The sequence below is a fragment of the Drosophila pseudoobscura genome, chromosome 3 (genome assembly GCF_009870125.1).
Source record: "Drosophila pseudoobscura strain MV-25-SWS-2005 chromosome 3, UCI_Dpse_MV25, whole genome shotgun sequence".
Taxonomy (NCBI): Eukaryota; Metazoa; Arthropoda; class Insecta; order Diptera; family Drosophilidae; genus Drosophila; species Drosophila pseudoobscura.
In genome coordinates this window covers 11015850-11041791 of record NC_046680.1, presented here as the reverse complement: position 1 = coordinate 11041791, position 25942 = coordinate 11015850, and the positions used below count along the sequence as shown (strand labels likewise).

The window sequence follows — 25942 nt, the reverse complement described above, 5'->3', positions numbered from 1 at the left end:
TCCTCGCTTCGCCTGCAGGACGTCCCGCTGAGCGATGCCCAGCTGCTTCGCATGCTCCAAGCGCAGCGGGAGCGTGGCCCTCTGATACTGGCCCTGAGCAGGTGAGTACACCATAACCTGGCGGCAAGAGAGACCTGTCCATTTCTGCACTTCCAGTTCGGGGAGTCCGACGGAAGCGTGTCGCAACTGCGGCACGCCATATGCCAGTCGCAAGGTGCTTCAAAACGGGGGAGCAGAGGAGGCAACAGGTGAGCTTCCACCGCCAGGTGGCTTTTCACCGCATGCCTCTAAACTTAGCTTTGGCTTGTGATAACATTTAAGTTACATTTTGTGCCATGGATTCAGATCCTAACGCTTCAGTCCTTGGTAACCATTGGAGTTTTATCCGCTTTAATCGACCTTGCTTCTTGGTGACATCTGAAATTCCATATGGATTACACGCATAGCGCGTTGATTGTCCTGATTGTAGCTTTAGCATTTGTATTTATTTGTTCGTTCTGTTCGCGGAACATGCCCGCGCATGAACGCTAACAAACTATACAAAATTCAATGAGAAAAGTGGAGGGTAATGGATAGGAGAGCAGTGCAGCGAAGAGAGCTTGTTCTCCCACCCTCTCGCACATGGCAATGGGAATAATAACTAACAGTGCACGCCGGCGACCCGACCCCCACCCTTACCATAGAAAACCCCGTTTTAGGGCCCTGGCAGTCGCACTGGCACCCCACCTTCCTGGCCCCCGACGGCCGCTCTGCTGCCATCCTCTTGTCTGTTGGAGCTTGACGTCGCGTCGATGACAATGACGCTGTCGTTATGGATAATAAGAGAGGGAGTGAGGGGGGCATGGTGTGCTCAATAAAACGGGAGGGTGGGGTGTGGAACGAGCGAGTGGACAACATTGCCTAAAGCCGGCAAAACATAAAAAAAATCTACATATGTACATATGTATATGTAAATGCCGAGGGCTTCTCCAGCAGTTGTTGAGAAAAGTTCTTGATACCTGGTTCACATTCGTACCAATGGCTTACATTTTTTAACTAGTTTAACTATAAAGTTAATAAAATGCCTATCGCAACGGATCGAAACCCCTCAAACTTGCCAGAGGAACCTTGGGGAAAACCCATATAGAAGAACTCATTAAGCAACCCTTGGAACATGTGCAGTCCTACCGACCATGTCGTCATCGTCAGCCATCCCATTGGCTGTCTCCACTTCAGACACATGTCCCTCTCCTGCATCTCTCACTCTCTACATTCCTCCCCAGTTCCAGCCTCAGTCGCAGTTGCAATTCCAGCTTGTGCCCTGAACCAGATGCGCACATGGTGCGGCCATATACTGAATGATTGGATTCTTTTGTTCTTTGTGTGCTGCCCAGCCTATCCCCATCCCCCTATCCAGACCAAACCACCACCGCCCCCACACTAGAACCAGCGCCCCCTCTCTGACCTATGCGACCCTCGCTGTATGCCGTGCGTCTGTGTGTGTCTGAATTTATGCATACAAATTTGAAAAATATCGGATCTGTGGTTCGTGCCCGCCGAACGAACGCAGCACAAAGCAGAAACGAGGAACGACCTACCAAAGCATCAACAAGTCACGGCTTTAAGCCGGCTATGGCAGAGGAATCGGCATCGGCGTCGGCAGAGACCAGCAGTCCAGTCACCCACCACTCGACGCACTGTGGCTCGTATTCAAAAAACATATGGTAAAATTAAAAGTTCCCGGCTCATACGTGTCTCAGAAATAAGCAAAAACGTGCGAAAAATATTCGAAATTTTAGTACATTTAAAAATACAGGCCCATCAAAGTTAATCAATCGTTCACTGCATGGGGAAATGTTTTTTCGAAAAGAGTTTTCAGTAAACAAGCCACTGTGCGCAGTCGCGCTGAAGCTGACGTAAGCAGAGGCAGCGGCAGAGGCAGCAACAAGTCAGCGAGCGTCAGACTAATCAACAGGCGAGCTATTTGCTCTGCCCGAGGAGACAGCGACGTAAAGCGTAGTTGTTGCTATATTGGCGTTGTTGCCGTTGCTTTCGTACTTTTCGTGTGTTTGTTTGTGCTAGGCGATACCGTGGGCCCCAGCTATTTAGTTACTACCAAAGTTTTGCCAAGTCAAGTTCTCGTTGCCGTAGCCGTCGTGAGTGAAGCGAATAACATTCTGCGGGCTGCGTTGCGATCGTCCAGCTCAGCGGAAAGATAAACCGACAAACAGTTAGGACGTGTGCGTGAAATGTATGTACTTCTGTTTGTTTGTGCAAAAATAAAAGTGTATTCGGAAAAGAAAGCAGAAAGGTTCTAACAATTTGGCAAACACAAAGTGAGTTGTTAACATACATACGATACGAGTACGAGTACGAGTAGTTTTATAATTCTGCCCCTCCTTATTGTTCGGAAGTGTTCAGAGATTGAGTTTGGCTTGGCGCCCTTTTTCCGTGCCACTGTGCTAAGCGGGGATTTGACACAAGAAACGCCAGAGACTGTGCTACGCCGTGGCGTTGTAATTGTTTTACAGTGGAACCCCGAAAGCGGAAATCGTTGTTTCCTAAACATCATATTTCGGGGCAAATATCTTTTTTAAGTGGACCGTGTCCGGTAAAGGGAACTTTCACTGTTCTGCGGAGAACCTTCAACGCTTTGTTCTACGTGCCTGCCTCCTTGGCGCGCGGCTTCATTAAGTATTTAAATCAATTTCTGTTTAACCGATAAACGCCCATTGGGAAATATTGGATTTCTATTTTAAATTCAGCTGATAGGCGAATGCAGACCGAATTTGGGTTAATTATTGTATTTGTGTCTGGCGATAATGATGCCCCAAAAACGGCGCAAAATGTTCGCTATTTGTATTTATATATCTATGTACATATATTATATGTTTATATGGATCTTGATGGGCAGTCTCTGTGTGCATATGTGGTTTTAATTTGTTTTAAATTATACAGTGCAACCCTTTTCCTCTGGGGCACGCCACAGCATTTGGTTATAGTTCAATTAAGTCTCTAATGACCGGATGTTAGTGTGTGTGTGTTTTATTGTGTGTCTGTGTTTGAGTGTGTGTGCCATGCATGCAAATGAACTTCGGAAACTGTTCCAGAATTCAGTTTTATTTGATTTAATTGTGAAATTATATTTTATAAATTAAATTTCCTTCGAGCGGGGGGCCAGCATTCCGCGGCACACCCAGCGCACTCGATGATTAATGGTTAATTATAATTCCCATTTGACATTCTTCTTGCGCTTCGAATTAAGCAGAAAGAAAGCCGAGTCAATACGAACAGTTTCTATGTACTATTATTTATTATTTTTCTTTTGTTTGTTACCGCTCCCCACAGCCGCGACAGAGCGCACTCAATTTTGATAAGCCTCAGCTGGCAAAAATTTCAAATGGTTTCTCTCTTTTGCTGTATCTCATATGTGAGTGTGTGTTTTACCTTCGTGTTAGTAAATTTAAGACAATAAAAAAAAATAGATTGTCAATTGTTAAAAGCGATAAAAATGAGAGGCATTGAGAGAGAGCCGACAAAACAGTAAGGGAGGTTGACCACGAATTTGGGGAGCAGCAAAAGACCGGAACGAAGGGAAATACCCTTTTGTACTCCATAAAATGAGAAATCTAGAATTATTCGATCTTCGAAATAGTAAAGTCTATCTTCTGGACGATACATACATATATTCCCAAAGGTACTTTCAGCTTTTCAATTTCTTTGTTTACCAAATCGATTATTGGGACAGACAGAAAACTGCGCCCCTGACATAGTGAACCGAAAAGCGAGTGAATATTATATGTATTCCCCTAAATTTTTAATGTGCAGCTGTTCATTGTCTCAAGAGTGCCATGCCCCCTTTTCAAGTACACACTCGTAGCGCTCATGCACAATTTGTACGAAATTTAAGGAAATTATCATCATCATTTATCGTTCTCCTGTGGTGACTCAATCAAGTTCGGTGTGCGGTCATTGGCTTGCCTAGCGGGAATCCCTCCGCTCGTTAAGGCCCTTGTGGCTAGTCCCCGGGCAGTGGATTTTGATTTGACAGACGTTGTTGCGGTTTCTGGTTGCCTGGCGGAGTGGGGGGCAGCGCTTTATTTAATTTGATTGTCGGGCGTCACTTTTAATGAATTGTGCCACATTTATTAGCTATGTTGACGGGTTGTCAGTTTTATAAAATCTGGAGTTTTGACTGAAATCTGTGCAAATCTGTTCAGTCCGTCATTATTTTGCATACTTTTGGGCGCAAATTGAAATGTTAATGACCTTTCTCCTTGTCCCAATATCAGCCTTTCCTGATTCCAAAAGAATTGCTACCTCGTTCGGTGAATATTTTAGTTTTAGTTTAGTATTTTTTTGGGTAATTTTCTTTGCTTGAGCGAAACTCTTCTTTTATGGTAGCGCCCACACAGATCGACCCAAACCGAATATTTCCCCAAATCGTTGACCATTTTCGCTTGGCCATTATTTCATTATAATAATTTTGTTTGTGCATGGTGGCTGGTATGGTATCTATAAAGTTGTTTTGCCGCAGCTGCCGCTCAGTTTTTATTGTCTCTGCGACGGCCTTTTGGCAATGATTTTGGGAGCAGAAGCGAAACAAAACAGCATTTCAGTATTGAATTGTGATTCAGTGTCGTCCCCAAAAAAACAGAAAATAAAAGAAATACAAAAAAAATCGCGAAAGCAAATTCTGACAATGCAATTAGCATGAATTTGTTATTCAACAAAGAAATGAACTTCGATGTGTTCGTGTTATATAATTATTTGTTGTTCTGTTTGGGGACTAACAAATAAATCACAGCACAAACTTTTGAATAAACATTGATAAGAATATTCTTCGGCTTGCAGAATGTCTCCTGCTTATCGCATTTCGCCTGCCGTGTTGTTCGATAAGTTAACACGACTAATATCGGTGTAAACAACACAGCGGTACTCGAATTTGAAGAGAAATGTTGATCATTTATCAAAAGATTAACTTTAAACTTTTAATCTTATTCTAGATATACGGGGAATTCCCATGACAGTATACAAGAACCAGAATCTCCATATGAGTGTTGGGTGTACAGATGTACATAGATACATACATACGTATGTATGTACATGCATCCATACATCCTCCTCCATTTGGAAATCTTTCCACGCGTAGTGAATTATCTTTCAAAGAATAATCACTTTCCTTCCGCTTATAGAGCCTCCAGTTAGGGCAGTTCTAAGTTCATGGAACCCCCAGCAGTGGGCTGAAATACTCACAGCGTAGTCTGGCGTACAATGCTCGTAATTACATTATAATCTAGTCCTAACCTTTCCTCACCCCATGCCCCCTATCGACGCCGCCTGTCAAGTGTTCCAGAAATCGAAAGCTGCTTCCAGCTGTCATTAGATTGGCCGAACGCCAAAACATTTATATTCGCAATACCAAGAGCTCAGCAAATCAGCTGGGAGCCGGCTAGCAGCCGACGGAACCCGCTTCCAGATGGGGTTCCGGCGATGGGGCAGAGGTAGCGGCGAAGGTGTAGCTCGGCAATCAGCAAAAGTTAACGGCTCTGGCAGAAACTTTATCGCGGCTGAGGCTGGCACTGCCGCCGCCGCTTGGGCTGGAGGGAAGGAAAGAACCGGTGCTTCCAGGTGTTGGAGCTTTCAAAGCTTCAGTTTGACATTAGAACTTCGACTTTGACGTTGTGTCGATCGCTGCGGAGTGAAGCGGAGCCATCGAGAACTACACTGCACTACACACACACGAACTCGAGTACCGCTGTAGTGTTTCCCCAGTTGTTGTTTGGGGCCCGCCGATTGATTTTGCCGTTTATAAATAGCTTTGTGTGTGTTTTTCTTTTTGTTTCCCATTGTAACGCTATTTCTGTGTGTGTGTGTATCTGTGTTTGCCTTCAACTTTAACTGTAAAGACAGAAGGAGCGAAGAGAACACTTCGGATACTACTGAGACGAAGACGACGGACACTGACGCAATAGGGCCGAAAGTGTAATGTGTTTGTTTATACCATTTAAGAGAACAGGAAAGGAGGAGGGGTGCGATTCGGTTCAGCTCCAGTATACCGTACAATGCTAATAGTTTTCACAAATCGCTGGCAATTACGCGCAAACTTTGGCACTTAGATGCGAGGCCGCAGAGCCGCGAAGTCGTCGGGAGCTGAGATCATTATTCGATTTTAGAAATTGATTCGAAAAATTCATTATGCTCAGATAAGACACCGGCGGAGAGGCGGCGGGGCGTACGAGTCTGATATGACAAAATCACATCCATTATGCCCGCATTACCCCACTCGCCAGCCGGCCGGGCCCACTGTGCGGGCAACGAGAGAGTGCGCCGCCTCGGTGCCGGACGGCCCCTTGGATGTCGCCTCAGTTGGCTCACGTACGCGGCGGATAAAAGTGCGCTCCTCTCCTTTGATGCATTGTAATTGCATCGAATTGTAAGACTCCGTTGACCCCTGCTCATACGAACATATGTACATATGTATGTATGCATCTGTATGTACAGATGTACATGTGTGTGTGGCGTGTGTTGTTTGCATGCAGAACGTGACGTCACAGACTGACGGTGCGCCTGTTGGTGGGTGGGTGGCAAAATCGAGCGCGCTTCATAAATTAATTTACTAAACACATTGTTGTTTGCTTGTCTGTCTGTTTGTTTGTTTGTGTGGGTGAGTGAGTCTGTTTTTGTGGTTGTGCTTCCCCATCGCCAGGGTATATGCCAAAAGAGGGTAAGACAGAACGGTAATCTGTAAATATACAAAAAATGTCTGCGGCGCAATGTGAGCGATTCGGACAGGGTAGACGGGCGGGATACAATACTCCTGCCTTACCCTCTATTTAATATACCTTGTCCATGACTGAGTAAAAGCCAAACAAAACACAAAAACACAACACTTTGCCCAAAAGAGAGAGAGATAGAGAGAGGGCCAAACATGTGCTTCGCTCTTTATGGGAGAACGGAACAGAGCAACAAAACGGAATGCTTAGCGCTGTCCAAATAAATAACAGAAACAACAAAGAGATTCAAAAATCTATGCTAATTAGCGGCAGCAGAAGCGACAACAACAATAACTACAGTCATTGTGAGACAACCACCGAAAGCGAGTGAGAGAGGAAGAAACAGAGAGGCAGCGAGAATAATCCATGCAAAAATAACAAATAAAATGAGAGGGAAACTGGAAGACGGGACTACGAATACCCTAAAAAAACGTTGATGAACAATAATAAGCGATCGTGGGAACTAGGAATCTTTCCTTAGAAATAATATAGTTATTTCTATTCATTCTTCACAGAAAGGAAAGGACGCACTCATTATTTCTTATTCCGAACAAACATTCAAAATCGACGTTCCTTTTCATATCTACATACATATGTATGTATAAAGGATTCTTGTAGCGCCCCTTTCGACATAAAATAGCATAAAGAACCTTCTTTAGAGTGCCCCTTATTATTTGCTTGCTGCATTTTTTTGAAATTCATATTTCGCTAGAAATTTCCGAAGAATTGATATCCCCCTATACATTTTCCCCCCATACCTATTACTCCAACAGGAAACTTTTTCGCCAGTGTTCATGCTTTATCAGAAATGCAAAATTTATCAGCGATTGGGGCCAGAAAAGATAACACAAATGTGCGCTGTTCTACAGCAATCGAAAATAAAATGAAATCAATTTTCTAAACTAACAAATACAAAATTTCTATAGATTGCTTACGTCCATAATTCAAGCACCTCGAAATGACCCAAACGATCCACCCAGAAGAGAATTTCCAGCGGAAACCGAATCAATTGTTTCTGTATTTATGTGCAAGATTGTAGTGTACCAGCGACTGAGAATGGCGTGTGGTCTGAATAGCAAAACTCAGTCAAAGGAGAAGACGACGCTTGAATGGTTCCCAATTGTGTGGCCCCACATTTTGCACCTTGTCCCACTGTGCATAAATAGAGATTGCATAATCCAATGCAGGCCAACCCATTCCCTTTCCCTTCCCCCGAATGCACATCACGTGTCTGGGCTGTCTGGCACCTGACAAGGGCCACAGACTTCACTTCACTTTATTTCACTTTAGATCAGATCGGATCGGATTGGATAGGAGGAAGTTGCTGATGATGATGATGGAGGGGCAGACAAACAAGAGAGATTGCGGTCCATTAAGTACCTTTAAAAATAAAAGCGGAATACTACTAACCGCATGGCCCACTAGGATGATACACCCAAGTGCTATATATACATGGGGATATACATATGTATGTACGTCTGTACGAGTATATGCTATTGTATATGTATGTGCTTCAATTATTCAAGAGTACCCAGCAGCAGAAGCAGAAACAGAAACAGAAGCAGGAGCGGCGGCAGCAGAGACTTGTGACCACAAAAATCAAAATCAAAAGAAATTACGCACGAAAAATATCTCGAAAATGCCATAAGTTGTATACGTATAGATACACAGCCAGCCAGCCAGATACATACAATACATATAGACAAACTCGAACTGTGGCAAACTATTTCCGTATTGAGTTCTCTTCTCCGATGAATGCCCTGCATACGATTTCTTTGGGCATATTGCACTGAGAGTTTTACCAGACTTATGCGAATGAGAGTACATTTTTTCAGAGTCATTAGGCTATGAATCGCTAGTAAATTATTGAATTTTGAAAGTTCTTTGGTTTCTCTGACAGCAAAATACTAATATTTTGTACCATTTCATTCCATCATTCGGAAGGAAAGATTTGAAAAATGTCTTGGGGTGAAACATAAAGCCATTTCCAACACAAAAAATGTCTCTAGAATATTTCTCGAAATGATATTTTTCAGACATTTAACAAAGAATTTATGAAGCTTAAATACCAACAAATTATAAGTTTGTTCCAAAAACAGTTTCGAATATTTATGGAGGTGTCAAAAATATTCTCGAAATGAAAAGTTTTATATTTTGTATCTTTCGCATTTGTTTGGTTTCTGGAAATTGCATTGACCTAGAGGAGATTTTGTTGTTTTTCGCGGAGAGTCGTCCGTTGCCTTTGGAATACCCTGCACTGCACTGCTTTACTGACTCCCCCACAACCCCCACCCCAACACACTCCCACTCATCATCGCTCTCTCTTTCTCTCTCTCGAGATCTTTATGAATTCACGATTTGTTTTTGCTGCTTCTGATTTTTGTGTATATTTTCAAATACGTGCCTCTGTGCAACCAATTAGACATTGGTGTGAGTGTGTGCGTATAAAAGAGTGTGCGTGGTGTGTGTGTGTGTGTGTGAGTGGGGAACGGGCTCCCGGCTGCCACAGCAAACCAGCCCATGGCCCATTCCTTGTCCGTCAGTCGCCAGCGCCACGAGGAACGCGGGAAACGTGGCCCACGAACCCCCCCGGGATAAATATTTAGAAAAAGATTTTCCGAATCGGGCAACGAAAAGTGAAAATCGAAAATCTCCGAGGAATCTCCGACGAAAGAGCGAAAGTTGAGAGTTGAAACGCAATTTAATTTGGCAAACAAAACAACACCAAGAAAAAACCCGTCGAAAAACAACCAAATGACATAGAACGGATCGCAGACCGCAGAATATTACGATCTATACGCGAATTTTATTCGTGCAGCAAGGGGCCGGACGCGTGCCAGGCACTGGGGCGTTGGACGCCGGCGTCGCAGTCGCTGTCGCAGTCGCAGTCGACGCTGACGACGTGTTTTTTAATATTATTTTTCCTCGTTTTTCACTTTCCCATGTTTTGCCGGCTGTCGGTCGTGTCGTCGTGGGCTTGTTGCCGGCGGATCCGCTCCGAGCGGTTTCAGTTCTAGTTGGGTTTCTGGCGACGAGTGACACACCGAGTCAGAGGCAGAGGCAAAGGCAAAGGCAAAGCCAAAGGCATAACCGGAGATAGAAACAGAAACAGAGACAGAGAAAAATACTAGAAGAAAGAATCCACGACAACGACGACGACAACAACGAAATAGGAAATAGCAATAGCAATAGGAATTGGAATAGGAACAACAAAATATAGTTGTAGATTTCGCTGATTGAGGAAAACACACAGATACGATACACACACACACATACACAGATACATTTATAAAGAGAATCCAATTGCATTACTAGTCGAGTGATCGGGAGGCGTGAGACGTGACGAAGACGATGCCCAATAATCGCAATCGCAATCGTAATCGCAATCGCAACAAACGCAATCGAAACCAAAATCAAAACCAAAACCAAAACCAAAACCAGCAGCAGCAGGAACAGCGGGAGGAGGAGCAACAGGATCCCCAGCCAGAGGCAGAGGCATCATCTTCTTCCATAGCTGATAATGGAAATTCTGGCAGCGTTTCAAATGAATTGGACACGGGCATCGCCACCAACAAAGTTGCTGTGGATCCGCAGCTAGGAGAGTGGGAGGAGCCACCAAAAGCAGCAGCAGCAACAGCCGCAGTAGAAGAAGAAAAGGAATCCACAAATCACGCAGCGAAAGACGAAACGGAAGAAAAAGAACCATCTACGAGCAGCAACCAAACAGAGATGGGGTCCAAAAACTCCAAGCATCAGACGGATAAATCCGGCAAGCAATCCAGCAATGAGCCGGAGAAGCAAAAAAAGGAGTTGGAGCAGGAGGAGGTGCCTCCGTTAAAGGCACCGGGAAGTCCCCGACAAGCCAAGGTCATAGTGCATCGCATTGTGCGGGAAGCGGATGAGACAGATGGGGCAGATGGGGCAGAGCAGCCAAAAGGGGAATCCCCCATTCAGGATCAATCACAGGATCAGGAGCAGTCAAACACTAGTCAAGATCTGAAAGAAGATGTCGTACAACGCAATGAAGTTGTCCCTGTTCCTCATGTTGCCCCACATCCTCAGGGGCCGCCGCTGCAGCGCAGCACAAAAGTGATCATCCACCAGATACGCCTGGAAAGGGACGATCACGCGGCCGATCAAGTCCATAAAGGTAAGCCCACCTTTGAGGAGATCAGCACCACCTCACCAGCACCCCCCGCTTCGCTGAGCTTCAGCCAAGAACCAGGATCAGGCACTCTGTCGCCGCCGCCGCGCTATCTGGTAGAGTCGCCCAAGAACGTGTCCGGCGCCGTGGGACAGTTCACGCACTTCGCCCGCGACGTTCAGATCCAGGAGCTGGAGCTGACCAGCGACTGCAGCTCCGGGGAGTTCAATGTACTGGCTTCGCCGCTTGTGTGCGAGGCGGACTCCGAAACGGAGGCAGCACCGGCCACGCCCACGTCAACATCCCCGCCGGATTTGCAGCCGTCCAGCCGCGCCGAGCAACAAGAGCAGCTGCGGCAGAAGCGCGCCCAGAAACGGAACGCCCTGGAGACGCACTTCCTGCCGCAGCTGATGCACCCGCGCTACCTGGACAGCATCCTGGAGGAGAACAGCGATCTGGCAGGTGTCGGGCATCCCGGCCTAAATCGCAGCAGCTCCTCCGGAAACGATCTGGCGGGGATGCGCGTTCCGAAGGTGACCGAAACGTTCCCCAAGAGCCAGCTGGACTTTAGCCGTCGGCACAAGCGCAGGGAGGAGCCGGTGGCCCTCATGCTGGAGACGAAGCTGATCGAAGAGGCCAGCGACCTCGAGAGCTGCACTCGACTGCAGAGCGCACTGTCGCCCCAGTCCGAGGACGCGGAATTGGTGTACCTCAGCTCCTCGGCCTCCAGCAGCATGTCCGACCTGATGGAGCTCGAGCTAGAGCAGGCCGCCGCTCTGGCTGAGCGCGCCCTCGTCGACCTGGACACGGATGCCAGCAAACTGTTCCGACGGCCCGACGACGAGATGAGCAGCACGACCACCACGGATCCGGCCACGTCATCGAACGAGACGGAAACGGAGGGCGAACTGGAGACGGAAACGGAAACGGAGAGGGACGCGGAGAGTCGCGAGAGCACACCTGTTAACCAATTCGTCGGCAACGCGGGAGCGGGAGCGGGAGCGTCGGCTAGCAGCTCGTTGTCTTCTCTTTTGAGTGCGGCAACGCCGACGCCCACAGCAGAGCAGCCAACGAGAGCAGAAGATACATTTGTATCTTTCGGATCGATTCGCGAACAGGCCCCAGAGGCCAGCGGCGGCAGTATCGGTGCAGCGTCAGCGCTGTCGGCCACGCGAGAGGAGTTCGTTCGCAATATGGAAAAAGTGCGCGAGTTGATCGAGATGACGCGACGCGAGCAGGAGCACGAGGAGACCAGAGATGGAGTCGTGTCCGCTCCGACTGCTCCGGAGCAGTCCGGTATGCCACGTTCGCCATCGCCCCCGCCCATTCCGCCGCCACCCGCTGGCCTACAGCACTACAATCCCACCAACAGTCCCGACCACCCCCACACAGTGTCCTCCGGTGCCTTGGCGCCTCTCCTGCTTAGCCGCCAGGAGTCTGCGGAGTCGCACTGCTCGGACAGCACCCAGCACAGCCAGTGCACGGCCATCAATCTGGCCTCGCCCCCGCCCAGCTTTGCTAGCAGCAGTCCCCCGCCACAGCCCCAGCCACTGCCACAGAAACAGCCACAGCCACCCACACCGCCCCTCAGACAACAACAGTACCATGCACCAATATACCCTGTTCCTCTTTCCGCTCCTGCACCTGCTCCTGCTTCCACCTGCACGCACCCAGAACCCCCCACCGAGCAGCAGCAGCAAGAGTCAGAGATTTCAGTTGCAGATGACGAACTGGAACCGGAACCGGAATCGGAATCGGATCCCATAAAGAAGCTTCGCCTGCTGTGCACCGAGACCTTGGCGTCTATGCCGTATGGCGAGCAGGTGCTAGAGGAACTAGCCAGCGTGGCCCAGGACATAGCGGAGCCAAGAGCTCAGCAGCACAACTCCACCACGATGCCCTATCCCCTGCCAGAGATGCCCCACATTCGGGAGCTGCAGCTGTCCACTAAACACGAGAGCAAGTCATCGTCATCGTCGTCGTTCTCCCCTTCCGCCTGGCTGGGCATGCCCACACAGGCGGACCCCAAGCTGCTGGTATGCCTGTCGCCGGCACAGCGTCCACTGATCGGAGAGACCAAGCCCGATCAGCTGCTGGACGACCATCAGAAGTTCGTGGAGAGACGAGGCTACCACGAGCTGAGCAGCGCCCAAGTGCGTGCCCTCGACAGCGAGCAGGAGCAACAGCAGCAGCAGCAGAAGCAGAGCGAGATGCTCAAGACGGCGGCCATGATGCGAGAGTTGCGCAAGAGCCTGACACCCACGCCGCCGCCTGTGCCAGTGAAGAGCGCCGAAACAGCGGCCAAGGCGAGCGCCAAGAGAGATGACGCAAGCGACCCGAAGAAGAACGCAGCATCAGTGGGAGCATCGTCATCGATTGAAAATAAACCAAGGCGAGCAGCTGATCCCATCGAGCAGCAATCGACAGAGCAGCAAGAGCAGCACCAGCAGCAGCAGACCAGATCCAGCCACCAGATGAACAGCAGTACGGACGTCAGATTCCCGGCCACCTCAATGGGCGGAATGGAGAGCGAGCTGGCCAGGATGTTCCCCAGCATGGCCCAGCAGCAGGGCGACATCTTTGAGGAGCAGCGCAAGCGCTTCTCCAACATCGAGACGTCCAACAGCCAGCAGCCAAGGGCGCAGCAGAGCAAGCGGTACTCGAACATCGAGACCAGCTCGTACGAGTCGAAGAAGCGCACGGAGAACGGTCAGGTGATCTACGACATAACGAATTCCAGCCACGAGAAGCAGAGCAACCGCTTCCCGGTAGCGGAGACAGAGGCCAGGTCGGATTCCCCCGACCACGCCCCGCCGCCACCCATCCCACCGCCGCCAATTATGTCAGCAACGAAATTAAACGGTTCGACTACGGCAAACACTTTCATTGAGGATGATGACGCGCCCAAAAATAGCCGGCAAGAGCCGGATAGGCGAGAGAATGGCCCGAGCAATCGCGAGAGTGGCACTGCCTCTACCTCTACCTCTACCTTTGGCGGCACGTATGAGGAATTTCGGCAGCGTGCCAAGGCAGCCGTGGATGCCATTGGAGGACCCCGACCACCACCGACAGCCCCGGCCAACGGGTTGGACAATGAGAAGGTGTTCAAGGACTTCGACCGGCTCTCGCAGCAGATGAACGCCGAGCTGCAGTCCACGAGGGAGCGGCGCGAGAAGTCCGCCTCGCTCTTCGATCTGAGCGGGATGACCAGGAGCCAGGGGAAGCATCCGCTGGAGGAGTTGAAGCAGCGGCGGCACGCCCACATGCAGGAGCTTGAGCGTGAGATCGAGCGATCTTCCCGATCGCGGCAGGAGCGCATGTCCTCGGTGCCACGCAACCTGGAGAGCACACCCACGTCCAGGACCCACGAGATTCCCATCGAACTGGAGCTGGAGCAGGGGCAGGAGCAGCGTTCCCGGCGCGCCGAATCCATGTGCAACCTGAGCGAGCCACGCCCCCGGCCACACACCTCCGTGGGGCACTACAACTACAGCAACAACAACAGCAGCTTGTCGCAGGACGACTGGGCGCGTTATGCCAGCGATCTGGGATACTCGGAGAACATCGCGCGACCCTTTGCCCGCGAGGTGGAGATCTGCTACCAGCGTCAGGGACAGAATCCGACTCCCAGGCACTCGCAGCCCATCCGGGCGCCACGCCTCTCTGCCAGCACCAACGACCTGAGCAGCAGTGGCCACCAGCACAGCTTCGATAGCTACAACGCGTACGGCGGCAGGAGGACGCACGCGCCAATGCTCAGCCAGGCGCCACAGCAGCAGCGGCCCCACTACGCCAGCTGCTACTCGATGATCGAGCGAGATCCGAATCCGAAGTACATCAGCACCACCTCCAGGCGAGGCGTGAGCCCGGGCCCAGCTCCATCGCCAGTCATAGGCGTACCGCCGCCAGCCTATGATCGCCAGCAGAGGCGATCCTCGCTGCCGCGTGAGCTGCACGAGCAGCAGCTCAAGTACATCCTGTCCAAGGAGGAGGAACTGCGCCTGGAGGTGGAGCGGCTGCAGCTGGAGCGCCGGCGCCTGATGGAGGAGATGCAGCGGGCGCCCATATTGCCGCAGCCACAGCGACGGGAGAGCTATCGGCCGGCGGCCAAGCTGCCGACGCTCAGCGAGGACGAGGTGTTCCGCCAGCAGATGGCCGAGGAGTGGATGAACAAGGTGGCCGAGCGTGAGGAGCGGCGCCAGCACAAGATCATCAAGATCTCCAAGATCGAGGACGAGCAGGACCATGCCACAGAGCGGGCCAACATAAGCGACGAGTTCCTCAGCGCCGTCAAGGAGCGACGCCACAAGCTGGCCATGCCGGCGGACAGTGACTGGGAGAGTGGGGCCGAATCGCAGCCCCAGGCCAACCCCCAGGTGGGCGTGGCCGCCAACGAGTCGTCGTCGGATGTGGAGGCAGCGCCCGTGCGCATCCTCGAGGGCCAGGCGGAGGCCAGTCTGCGACAGCTTCCGAGGCATCTGCGCGAATTTGCCAAGTTCTCGACTAGTGAACAGATGCCGGATGGGGCACAGGTGGAGCGGCACGAGCAGCAGGAGCGGCGCGAGGAGGCCACGGACCACTCGCACAGCAGTGCCAGCCAGAAGACCAGCATCGTGAAGACGTACAAGGTGTCGCGTCTGCCGCCTTCCGTGCAGGGTGAGTTTTCCTCCTCCTCCGGTGGCGGAGGAGCTGCTGGGACGTCGCCCAATAATCGTAATCGTTATCGCAATCGCTCGCAAACGGCGAGGCTCGTTAGTCGTAATATTCCACTTGGACTAACTGGACTAACTGCTTCCGTAACTAGTTCCCGCTCATCGCCCGAAACAGACCCATCTGGTCGTGGTTGTGGTTCCCGTTCCCCCATCAAAGGCTCCCTGTCGTCCCACTCCCCCATTCACACTCCATCGCCATCTCCATCTCCATCGCCACCTCGACCCACAAGCACGGCCATTAATGATCCCGCCCAGGCGTCCACATCCACCTCTGCCGCACCCACCATCTTGGGCACTGCCCTCCTTGTAGGTCTGTCCCTGCTGACGGCCTGGAATAAGTTTAGCTAGATCCCATAGCTCCATTATCCCTCTCCCGCTCCCTCCCACTCACCGGTGTACTGCCATCTCCCTCACACACCATCCATATTGTAGATACACTCTCTGTCTGTCTCACTCTTTCTGTTGTACGTATCTCTATCTCTCTCTCTCTCTCTCTCTTTCGCCCGATTGTTCATTGTGTGCGCCTTCCTCCTACTCTACTCCTCCACACAGACGATGCAACAGAATCCACCTGCAACACTCATCCCGTGGCGCACGAAAGCAGCTCTTCGACAGGCCTGCCGCGGTCGCCCCTCCCGAGCATGTTCAATGGCGACCTGAACGAGCTCTTTGCCGGGTCTCCCTTCCGCTCCAAGATCTTCGAAGAGTTCGACAAATACTGGCGAAACTTTGAGCATTCGGCGTCGAACAGCTTCTAGAGAGCATACCGAACCCCCCTTTGAACCGGAAGCAGAACCACAATCCAATCCGAATGCTTTAACCCCCTATAGCCACCCCTCTCCCACCCTTCCACGCAGCTGCATGCAGCCTCACCGCCCCCGCCCCTGCCCCCATGTCCTCTCTACACTCAGCTCCTAAATTAGGTGAAAATTTGTGCAAAATATTGTTTTGTGAAACTCTTGTTAAATGTTTGACCATGAAAAATTAATAAAAACAAAATTTATACTTAGTGTTGTTTAATGTTTAATAAACGAAAACTATTCGATTAACCAGAAAATGTTTATTGATATTCGATTACTTGTTGCATTTTCCTGTATTCCATTCCGCATGCTGAAACATTTCCCATTTACAATAGTTGTGTGATATGTCCAAAGAGAGAGATGATATGCTTGAAACCAAACTAATCCATGTACAGATATATTCTTTATAGATGTGTAGTGTACATAGTCATACCATATAACACTGTGCGATTAAATTAATGTTTGAATGTGTCTTACACGAGACAAAAGGTTGGTTGTTGCCTGGCAATATACTCCCAAAATCTTCTTTAAAAATGCAAAACCTTGGATGACTTTACGCACTTTAATAGTTTTCACTCGGTATCTATAGTGCTGATATCCTACATAAAAGATGTACAAACCAAGGATTTTTTAGGGTAATATAATATGGTGTTGAGATATCAATATATTTGTCATTCTTTGCACAATTTTACATAATTCCAAAAAGCTTTTTTAGTTGAGGAATTAATTGCAGTGAAAAAACTCTTAAAAAATACCCTACAAAACAAATATTTCTTTGGTTAATCTCAAAGTTGAAGAAACATGTTAAATTGGTTGATATAATCTTCAGGGTGGCCATTGTATTAAATCCAATGAAAGATCATATATATTAATATCTCTTTGAAAACCCATCAGGGCTTTTTTTTGTGGCGGTTATGTTGGATGTCATAAAGATTTTTGTCTCGTGCTAATTTTAAAAAGACTCTCGCACAGTGTAAATATGCATACAGTGCGTTTGGAAACTATAGGACTGACCTAACCATTGCAATGCCCTAACTTAATTAATGAACTGCTGACTGCCTTGGAAATGCGTCCTAATTTGAAACATTATATCGAAGTGCCTTCGTAAATGATCTTTATTCAATGGTTGTTACCAGATGTCGGTCTAATTTAGTTATCGCTTTCATTTGATCAATTTGATTCGATAAATGAAATTATTCAATGAGGAAATTCATTCGATAACCGAAGAAAAATCAAGACAATTGAGGGCACTGTTCAAGAAAAATATTCAGATGTATATGAGATACATATTTGATCGATTCATTTCAATATACGACCTGCTAATGACCCATTAATAGATCATTTAAATATATTATTTTCTTCTAAATTTCTTGTTACCGTGTAAAAGCAACCTATGCCATTTATACCCGTAGCTTTGAAACGCACTGCAACCAAACACCCACAGATAAATACGTGTTTAAATTTAAGCTTAAATTAAGTCAATGTTTAGACTGCCTTGTAAATGAAATGCTTTGCTTAATCTGCTCAGACTCTGCGCTCAAATGTCTTAGGGCTAAAATCGGCTTAACCCTTCAGCTACTCGTACAATATACCAATTCCCCTTCAAAGGCAATCGAGAATTTGCAAGAGAAGACACAAGAAAAGATAGAGGAGAAGAGAGGAGCCGAATCGCGATTAAGCGGAAATTTTAAATTAATTCCATTCAATTGCATGGAAAACAAAGTGCAGTCCGACCCGACTCCGACCCGACAGACGTCTCGTTTGTTCAAAGAAGAATTACGGAATCGGGGGCAATTGAGCGGAGAGACAGAGACACAAGACAGAAGCGCCGACTGCTAAGAGAGAATGAGAGGGAATGCAGAAATCTAACCGAATGCTATCATTTAGACAGAGGAGCAACAGCCACTGCAACAGCCACAGCAACAGCAGCAACTGGCACAGAGACTGGACCGGCCATGAGTGTAAGGCTGCGACCACGACCGCCCAAGCAGACGCGCTTCCTCCTCAATCCGCAGCAACTGCAGCGTCAGAGGCAACGACGCAGCTGGTCCGAGAGCGATCTGCTCAAGGAGATCGACAGCGAACTGCAGCTGGCCAAGGGCTTCCTCTACGCGAATGGTGTGTCAAAACAGAGCCCCGAACCGAACTGAACCGATCCCCCCCATCCATGGCCCCCTAAATGTTGTGACTCCCCACCCCCCGCTAATTTGTGCAGCTGCTTGTTGAGTGTCTAACCCCATTTTCGGTATAATTACGACTAAATTGAGTTTAATTTTAGTTTTTTCATTTTCGTGTCGAGTGAATTTCGCGCATCCGCCTGAAAGTATGCAGCGAATTTCGCTCTCGGTTTTCAGGAAATTCTCAGCATATTGCGTATACGACGTGAGCACCGCACCTCTGGTCATTTCCCTCACTCAACTATATATATATATATATATGTATATCTTTTGGCTGTATTCCGTTCATAATTTATGACCCACTTGAGTCAAAGATCTCGCTCTTACTCGCTCTCCAACGATCTACCATTCAGGGTCTCCCTCTCCGGTCTCTGTTTACGAAAGCATCCAAAATAAAAAGGTTGTTTATACTACTCGCACTGGGCGAAGGAAATACGAATTATATTTTTCATCTGAGATGCGAGAACAGAACTGAGAACTTTCGTTCGTTCAACAAATTTGTTTGGTTGCGCTCGCACACAAATTGAGATTTTTTGTTTTTCGGCTGGGATTTCTTGGGGCGGGCCGTTCTGAATACGTTTTTGAAAACGAACCAACGAAAATCCAAGCAACCTGCATGAAAATGAAACACTTTTCGTAGTCGTCGTCGTGTTAAAGTCGTGTGAGCAACGCGAAGGCGCGTCAGCAAAAGAAAGAAAACGAAAAAATAGAAAATAGTCCGAAGTCAGAAATCAGAAATCAGAAATCGCTTCTATATTTCCACAGCAATAGAAAAAAAAAATGGGGCAGGGTTAGTCGACCGTTTTGTATTCAAATTTGTTTGTGTGTGTTTCCGTGCCTTTCCCCGGCTGCCACTTGGCCCCCTACGAAAGATACACGCGGGCCCCAGCAGTCTCCAAGTGAAGTGAACTGAACTGAGTGAAGTTTCGAGAGACCCCCGACAAAGCGTATCTAAAACCCCCCAAAATTTTGCCATCTGCCCTCCGACTTTTGCAGAGTACACTCAGAGCACGAGCACGACGATGTTTGCACCAAAATTCAAGGCACGCGCGCCGTCAGGATCAGGTAAATGGCAGCAGCTATGCCAGCGGATGCACCACCGTCTGCACCGTCTGCACCGCCTGCACCGACAAATGGCACACATGACGTTTTCAGTGGGTTGTCTGGCTGTTTTCTTTGATGTATGTAGATGATGATTCAACGGCGAATCTCGGGCTGTGAATGGAAATTTCAATCTTTTTGGGACTTGAGTGACTACACTCACTTCCCGCGAAAATCCATCGTTTCCCAATCAACTTTTCATCTTGCGATTTATCGCCCTTATTTATAGATTATTTAATGAAGATTTTCTATTCTGTTTGGCTTTTTCTGAACTTGATTTCACTCGCTTTGGGTCGTTTCGGATTGTTTATTTTAAATATTTCACATTAGTTCATGTTAATTGTGCGCACACCAAAATTTCGACATGATTTAGACGAGCATTTTGGAAAATCCAAAGGCTGGAAAGGGGGGCGGGCTGATGTGGTGGGGTGGGGTGATGTTGCTGGAGGTGCGCCATGGCTAAATATATGAAATGACGTACGATCACGCAGAGCAAAAGAAAATACGGGAAAATATTTATTACAATATTTGCAATGTGCTCAATTGTTGTTCTTGTTAGCCGCCGCCCACGCGGATTCCGCCTTTTACAGTCTCCAATAAAAGTTCGCGCCATACGAAAGCAACACGAACACTGCCCAGAGATACTTGGATGCTCTCTGCCTTGTCGCCCTGACCATTCCATTCTATTCCATTCCATCTGATGTGCTATGATGCCCGATTCAGATTTGTTTGCCTTGGGGTTTCGTTTCCATTCGGCTGGATGGAGCCAGCCATGATCCCCATAAGGCTCCACGGGGGCGTACACAAATCCATCAAAAATCCATCGTTTTTCGATTGGCGTCATCTGAAGGCTGATATGTAGCTCCGGACCGGACTTTATCTATGCTATACGGGCGGTATGGGCTTTGGAGATTGGTAGAAGATCCCATACACATAACATATTTATTCGAAGCATTAATCTGTGCGAGTATGTTTTTATTTTTAACATTCTCTACTCTCTGGTTCTATTTTCTTTATATTTTGTTGTTGTTGTGCCTTTGGCTATGCCAAAGAATGGAAAAGTATAAATTCAAAGACTTTTAGTGAGTGAAAATAATTTATAGTTTTTTTTTTTTGCTATAAATTCAGTTGAACTTGAACGAAAAGTTCGCGTATCTTCCTTTCGGTTGGAAACGGGACGGGGCGGAACGGGACGGAACGGAACGGGGAAGGGCGATTCCCATTTTGGTTGATGACGTTGTCGGGGATGAAACGGGGATTATATGATGGATTATAATGGGGCTCTGATGATGGATAAGTGTGAGATCGCAGGTGGCTAAACGTCAAACATAACAGATCAAAGTGGGGTAGTTAGGGCTTCTCCTTCTGGTTGATGTTTTTTAGCATATGGAAGAGTGTTTTTGACTAGAAATTGATCATTGAAAGATGGAAAATATAAGTTGAAATTATGAGGAGAAATTTAGATATCTCCGGATATATACAAGATGCCATATCTGTCTTAAAAACATAGTTTTTGAGGTTTCCCAGCTATGCGACTTTCTTCTAGCATTGTTTTCATAATAATTTAGCAATATAAACGATCAATAAAATCTTCCGTTTTCGATACAGTCTGTTCCCCCTCCCCTTCTTGCCTTCTTCATTCAGAAGTAGAGTTCCCCGTTCAATTAGCAAAGCCACAAATATCCACTCCATAAATAACCAAAACTCGGGAGTCCCCCGATCCCACTCCGCAGACGGGCGCGTTCTCCCTAGGCATTCCACATAAATCAACTCAGGAAATGCTCTCAATTTGCCAGAGGCGGCCGCACCCATTCCCAGTTCCAGCCCCTGCCCCAGTCGCAGTCGCAGTGACAGGTCTCCGACTCGAAAGCAGTTCCGAGTGGAACTCCCGACTCCCGTTGCCATTCAGATTCAGTGACAGGTTGCACAGGCGTCTATGCAGCTACATATATGTATCTATGCCCCGCCTCCCCCAGCCCTTTTTCATGCTTTGTGCTGGATTTTCACAAGGCCAACGCGGGTCGGGTTCCGCTATGTGGAAAACACTTTGGAAATGATCCAAAGTGAGAATTAAATGGTTACCCCAGTCATTGTTGTTGTCGCTGTGCCCGATTCGTTTCAGAATCTTTCTTGTTTGCAAATCGATAAATTTCAAATGAATTGCCTCCAACAACGATATTCGAAATGCGACTTCTGCTCGACTGCGGGCGCTCCTTGAGGGTGTGCCGCTCTATCGCACTCAAGTGCCTTTATTAACATTTTTTCCAAGCGAATTTTCCGTTTGATTTGATTCTAAAGCAGCAGCACCCGGGCAGCAGTGTCTGCCCGGCCACCGGAAGTGCCCCGCCAAACCAAACCAAACCAAGCCGAGCTCGAGCTCGAGAGTCGGTTGCAATGACAATTGTCTTTGTGTCTTTTGTTTTTGGTCTGGCTTTGCCGAAGAGTTGTTTTGTTTTTTGGCCAGCAACAAAAAGCCAACGAAACGCAATGAAATCATTCTGGGGAACCTTTTGTCGCCGCACACATTTCCGTTCCATTTCGCATTGCACGCATAATTGGCGCCCAAGTCTGGGTACCGTACCTGGGTATCTGGGAGGGAGCCAGAGGCCGAGCCGCCTCCCCTTTCCGCGCTTGATCGAGCACCGAACTGCTCCCACAATTCGAGTAATTGATCTTCTGCTGGGTGCTGGGTACTGGGTACTGCCGAGGAGCGACTGCCCCACCGAACTGGGTGTGTTGTTTGCCTGCTTTTGGCTGCTCGCTGGCTGATTTTGCCTTTTGTCTCCATTCTCATTCCCAGTCCCAGTCCCAATCCCATTACATTCCCCATTTGGGCCACGCTGGCGCGCTCTGCTCGCTGCTGCCGGGTCACGCAAAATTCAGTTCGCCTCGAGCCGTGCGCGGAGTCAGCAACTCAATCAGCGACATCGCTCTCCAAATCCGTTTCCGTGTCCATAACAGCGTGTATCTGTGCGACTATCGGTGCCCTATCCTGTGCCCCATCAGCTAGGTAAATCCATCAAATCCGAATACAAATCAAAATGACATCCATAAACGGGTGTGTCTCAAGTGACCAAAGGATTTCTGTGTGTGTGAGTGTGTGTGTGAATTTGATTGACATTTGCGAGGAGAAACTTCTCCTTTTGATTCGATTGTATAATTCAATTAAGTGCTGATTGAATAAAGACGTCAGCGCGCCCACATACGAAACATCAGACCTCCGCCCACCCCCTCCCGCCCCCGCCAGAAACAGCAACGAAAACCGCCAACACATTTAGAGGCAGCATCGATGGTGCCTCCTCTGTGAAATACGTGTCAATGTCTCGAAGGCAATGCGCCGCCTAGGGCAGACAGCAGCGGCAGCGGCATATGTATCTGTATCTGTATCGGTGTATCGGTGCCTCTATCTATGGGTTTTGTTTTTTTACAGGTGGCAAATAAATCTGTATAATGAAAGATTTTGGCTAGACCCAATGCAAAGGCTGCACAGACACAGCGCGGGTTTCTTCGCAAGTAAGAGAGGAACTCAGATCATCGGAAAGGGAGGATTTCACATGGCAGTGAAAAATATGCAAGCTGGTTGTCAAATTTAATCTTTTAACGTTTGAATCAATCTATTTGTGGTGGCCATTTTGTCTTAAATGTTACACAGCACGAGATGTTCTTAAAAGAAGATACAAATACCTATAAAGAAGGACAATTTCGAAGGGTATGTCTTCCTTAAACATTATAACACAAATACTTAATAGAAAGTGTAGGGCAAGAATTTGTTGTTTGGACTCCTCTGTTTCTGGTACTTTAATTCTCCTTCGGGCCATCCTTCGCCTCTGACCTAGTCGGCTCCGTCTGCTCGTCAATGCCTTGGCAGCTGAGTCGGTCCTCGGAGTCCGATAATAAAATACACGACCTTTGACGATAGCTGCTACTAGTTAGCTACTAATGCATTCAATGCATTTAATATAATATACATTTTGTATGCCATATGAACAGCTAGTCGAAGTTTTCGGTGTATAGATCTTTCAAAGAAACCAATGTTTGATCATGTCTGAACATGAACATGAGTTGGACAGAGACTTATCGATATCGATTGCGAAACACCTGAGAAGCAATCGATGAGAATATTCGTATGGTTTTGCTGATATTAAGATAGATCGATCTTCTTCGATTTGTTTTGGGATAATCGTTTCGTTGCGGTCCAACAAACCCGTGGAACACACCTCGCATCGTTCTTTAACGGTTCGAGAATATACAGATACGTTTGTACGTGAATATCTATTTGTGTGATTGTGAATGCTAAACATGCGCCAAATGCTGTGACTCATCCGCAGCGCCTTTACACTCCCCTTCCGGCCATTCGTCCGACCATCCATCCGACCGTGTGTGAGAGTGTGGCTGTGTGCATGCGTGAGAGCGGTGCGAGAGTGTGTGTGTGTGTGTTTTGGGCGATTTTTGAATGGCTGCCAAATGGCGGCTAGGCTTCCTTGGTCGCCGTCCGTCGTATTAATTATTGCTGTTCCACGTCGCTATGTTTGTTTGTCAATTTGTCTTCGCTCGGTTTGTTGACTGCCGAAACGAAACTATATTCGAGAGAAGGAAGAGAACTGAAGGGAGGGGAGGGTAGGGAAAGGGAAACCGCAGATTGCGAGCGTGAACTTGCTGACAAGTGTAAATGTCCAGGGGAGGGGAAACTCAATCTCTGAACGATCTCGATATCCGGCGCCCCTGAAGATGTCATGTTGCCTGTGCCCCCCCACCTGTGCCCCAAACGCCCACGCTCTCAATCATTGAAAACTTTCAACAGGCGTGTGGACACCATACGGTTCCGCCAGCGATCTGAACCACAGCTCATCGGCGGCACCCACGCCCCCGCCGCCGCCCACGCAGCCCGTGTGGACACCGCAGCCATCGCCGTCGTTGAGCGGCCGCAAGGAGTTCCGTCCGGTGCGCTTCGAGTCGCCTACCCTGCCACGCCGCTATACGGCACTCCAGCACCAGCAACAGCAGCCGCAACAGCAGGAGCCACAGACGAAGAGCACGACGACGATACCACCCTGGTCGCATACAAACGGAGACCCCTACTCCGACTACACCGAAACGGACTGCTCCGCCCATTTTGCCCCAGTGGCGCCATCAGCCAGCGTCTCGGACAAGATCAGAAGTAGTACTTTCCACCCACAAACACACACTCACACAGACAGATACAGTTCTCCTTGTGCTAGTCCTTTCTCTGTCTCTCTTTCTCTTTGTGTCCCTTTCTCTCGTTCTGCCTTTCTAACGTTCGGTTCTCGTTTATCGCCCCAAAAGCCTTTGAACGCTCGGCTTCCACCTCGGAGCTGCAGAGGCCGTTCGTGCGCCGCCAACTGTCGGACACTGGCCGCCCAGCCTATAGGCCCAATGAAGTCAGTAAGTATCCATGCAATTAGGGACCCGACCCAGAGTGTTGGCAAATGACCACAGGGAAAGCTCGCGCTCACGTTGCTGCACAACACTGACCTTTGTACACCCGTGTCTCCACCCGAAGACCCACAACCCAATCCGTCTCACATCCCCACAATGAACCAACCACTAACCGTTAATTAATCTGCGGTTTCCAGTCTACAAAGTCAAGCACGAGTATATGAGCGAACCGGAAACGGAGCACGATCGTCCGCGCAAAATGGCACAGTTAGGTCGGAGGCAGTACGATGGCATCGGTCCGGTGACCAACGATGGAATGCCCATCATACTCAGATCGGTAAAGGATACAGGGGGCCGGGAGGGAATTGCCACTTGATGTGGGTCCGATGTGAAATGTGATTTGTGATATGCAACTGTTTCCTTATCCACCCCCCCACATGCAGGAGGTCCAGGAGCCGCATCAGCATGAGTGGTACAAGCGCCTCTATCAGACCATACACAAGCAGAAGAACGGCGGTAAATGTCTCTCTCCCTCTCTCACCCTCTCATATTGGTCTGAAGCATTGTGGAACTCCATAAAATCCCCAAATCCCTAAACCACCCTCCATCCCGAATCCTACGAATCCACAAATCCCTAACCCTCCTTTAATGCTTCAGTCCGGTCAATGATATCTCCTCTTTGGTCTGTCTCTTCACAATATCTCATTCTCCCATTCGCTTTGCCTCAGACGATTTCGTGATACGCTACAAGTGTCCCAGAGGTGATTCTTTGATCTTTAAACTATACCAATTTCCGCCCTAAGTAGCCTTCCATTTGCCACTTACCCGCTTTGCTTGTACATACATTCTCGTAGAT

The 25942-nt window shown here is 48.5% G+C and overlaps 1 protein-coding gene across 30 annotated transcripts in view; it reads left to right on the top strand.

Moving 5' to 3' along the window:
• The window catches only part of CAP (Cbl-associated protein), a 39831-nt gene that overhangs the window by 224 nt on the left and 13665 nt on the right, over positions 1-25942 (top strand). For 6 of the 30 annotated variants that reach the window (XM_033379155.1, XM_002138432.3, XM_033379151.1 and 3 more), the window contains exons 1-8: positions 9890-15555; positions 18299-18529; positions 19585-19653; positions 24491-24847; positions 24994-25092; positions 25284-25423; positions 25530-25602; positions 25815-25847. In XM_033379155.1, coding sequence (XP_033235046.1) covers positions 10107-15555; positions 18299-18529; positions 19585-19653; positions 24491-24847; positions 24994-25092; positions 25284-25423; positions 25530-25602; positions 25815-25847 — 6451 coding nt within the window. In that variant the 5' untranslated portion in view covers positions 9890-10106. Of the gene's footprint in view, positions 102-156; positions 249-5653; positions 5803-9887; positions 15556-16163; positions 16621-18298; positions 18530-19196; positions 19379-19584; positions 19654-22556; positions 22700-24490; positions 24848-24993; positions 25093-25283; positions 25424-25529; positions 25603-25814; positions 25848-25942 lie in introns of those variants that run through there. The other 24 variants (XM_015184258.2, XM_015184266.2, XM_015184259.2 and 21 more) reach the window with 19 other exon arrangements.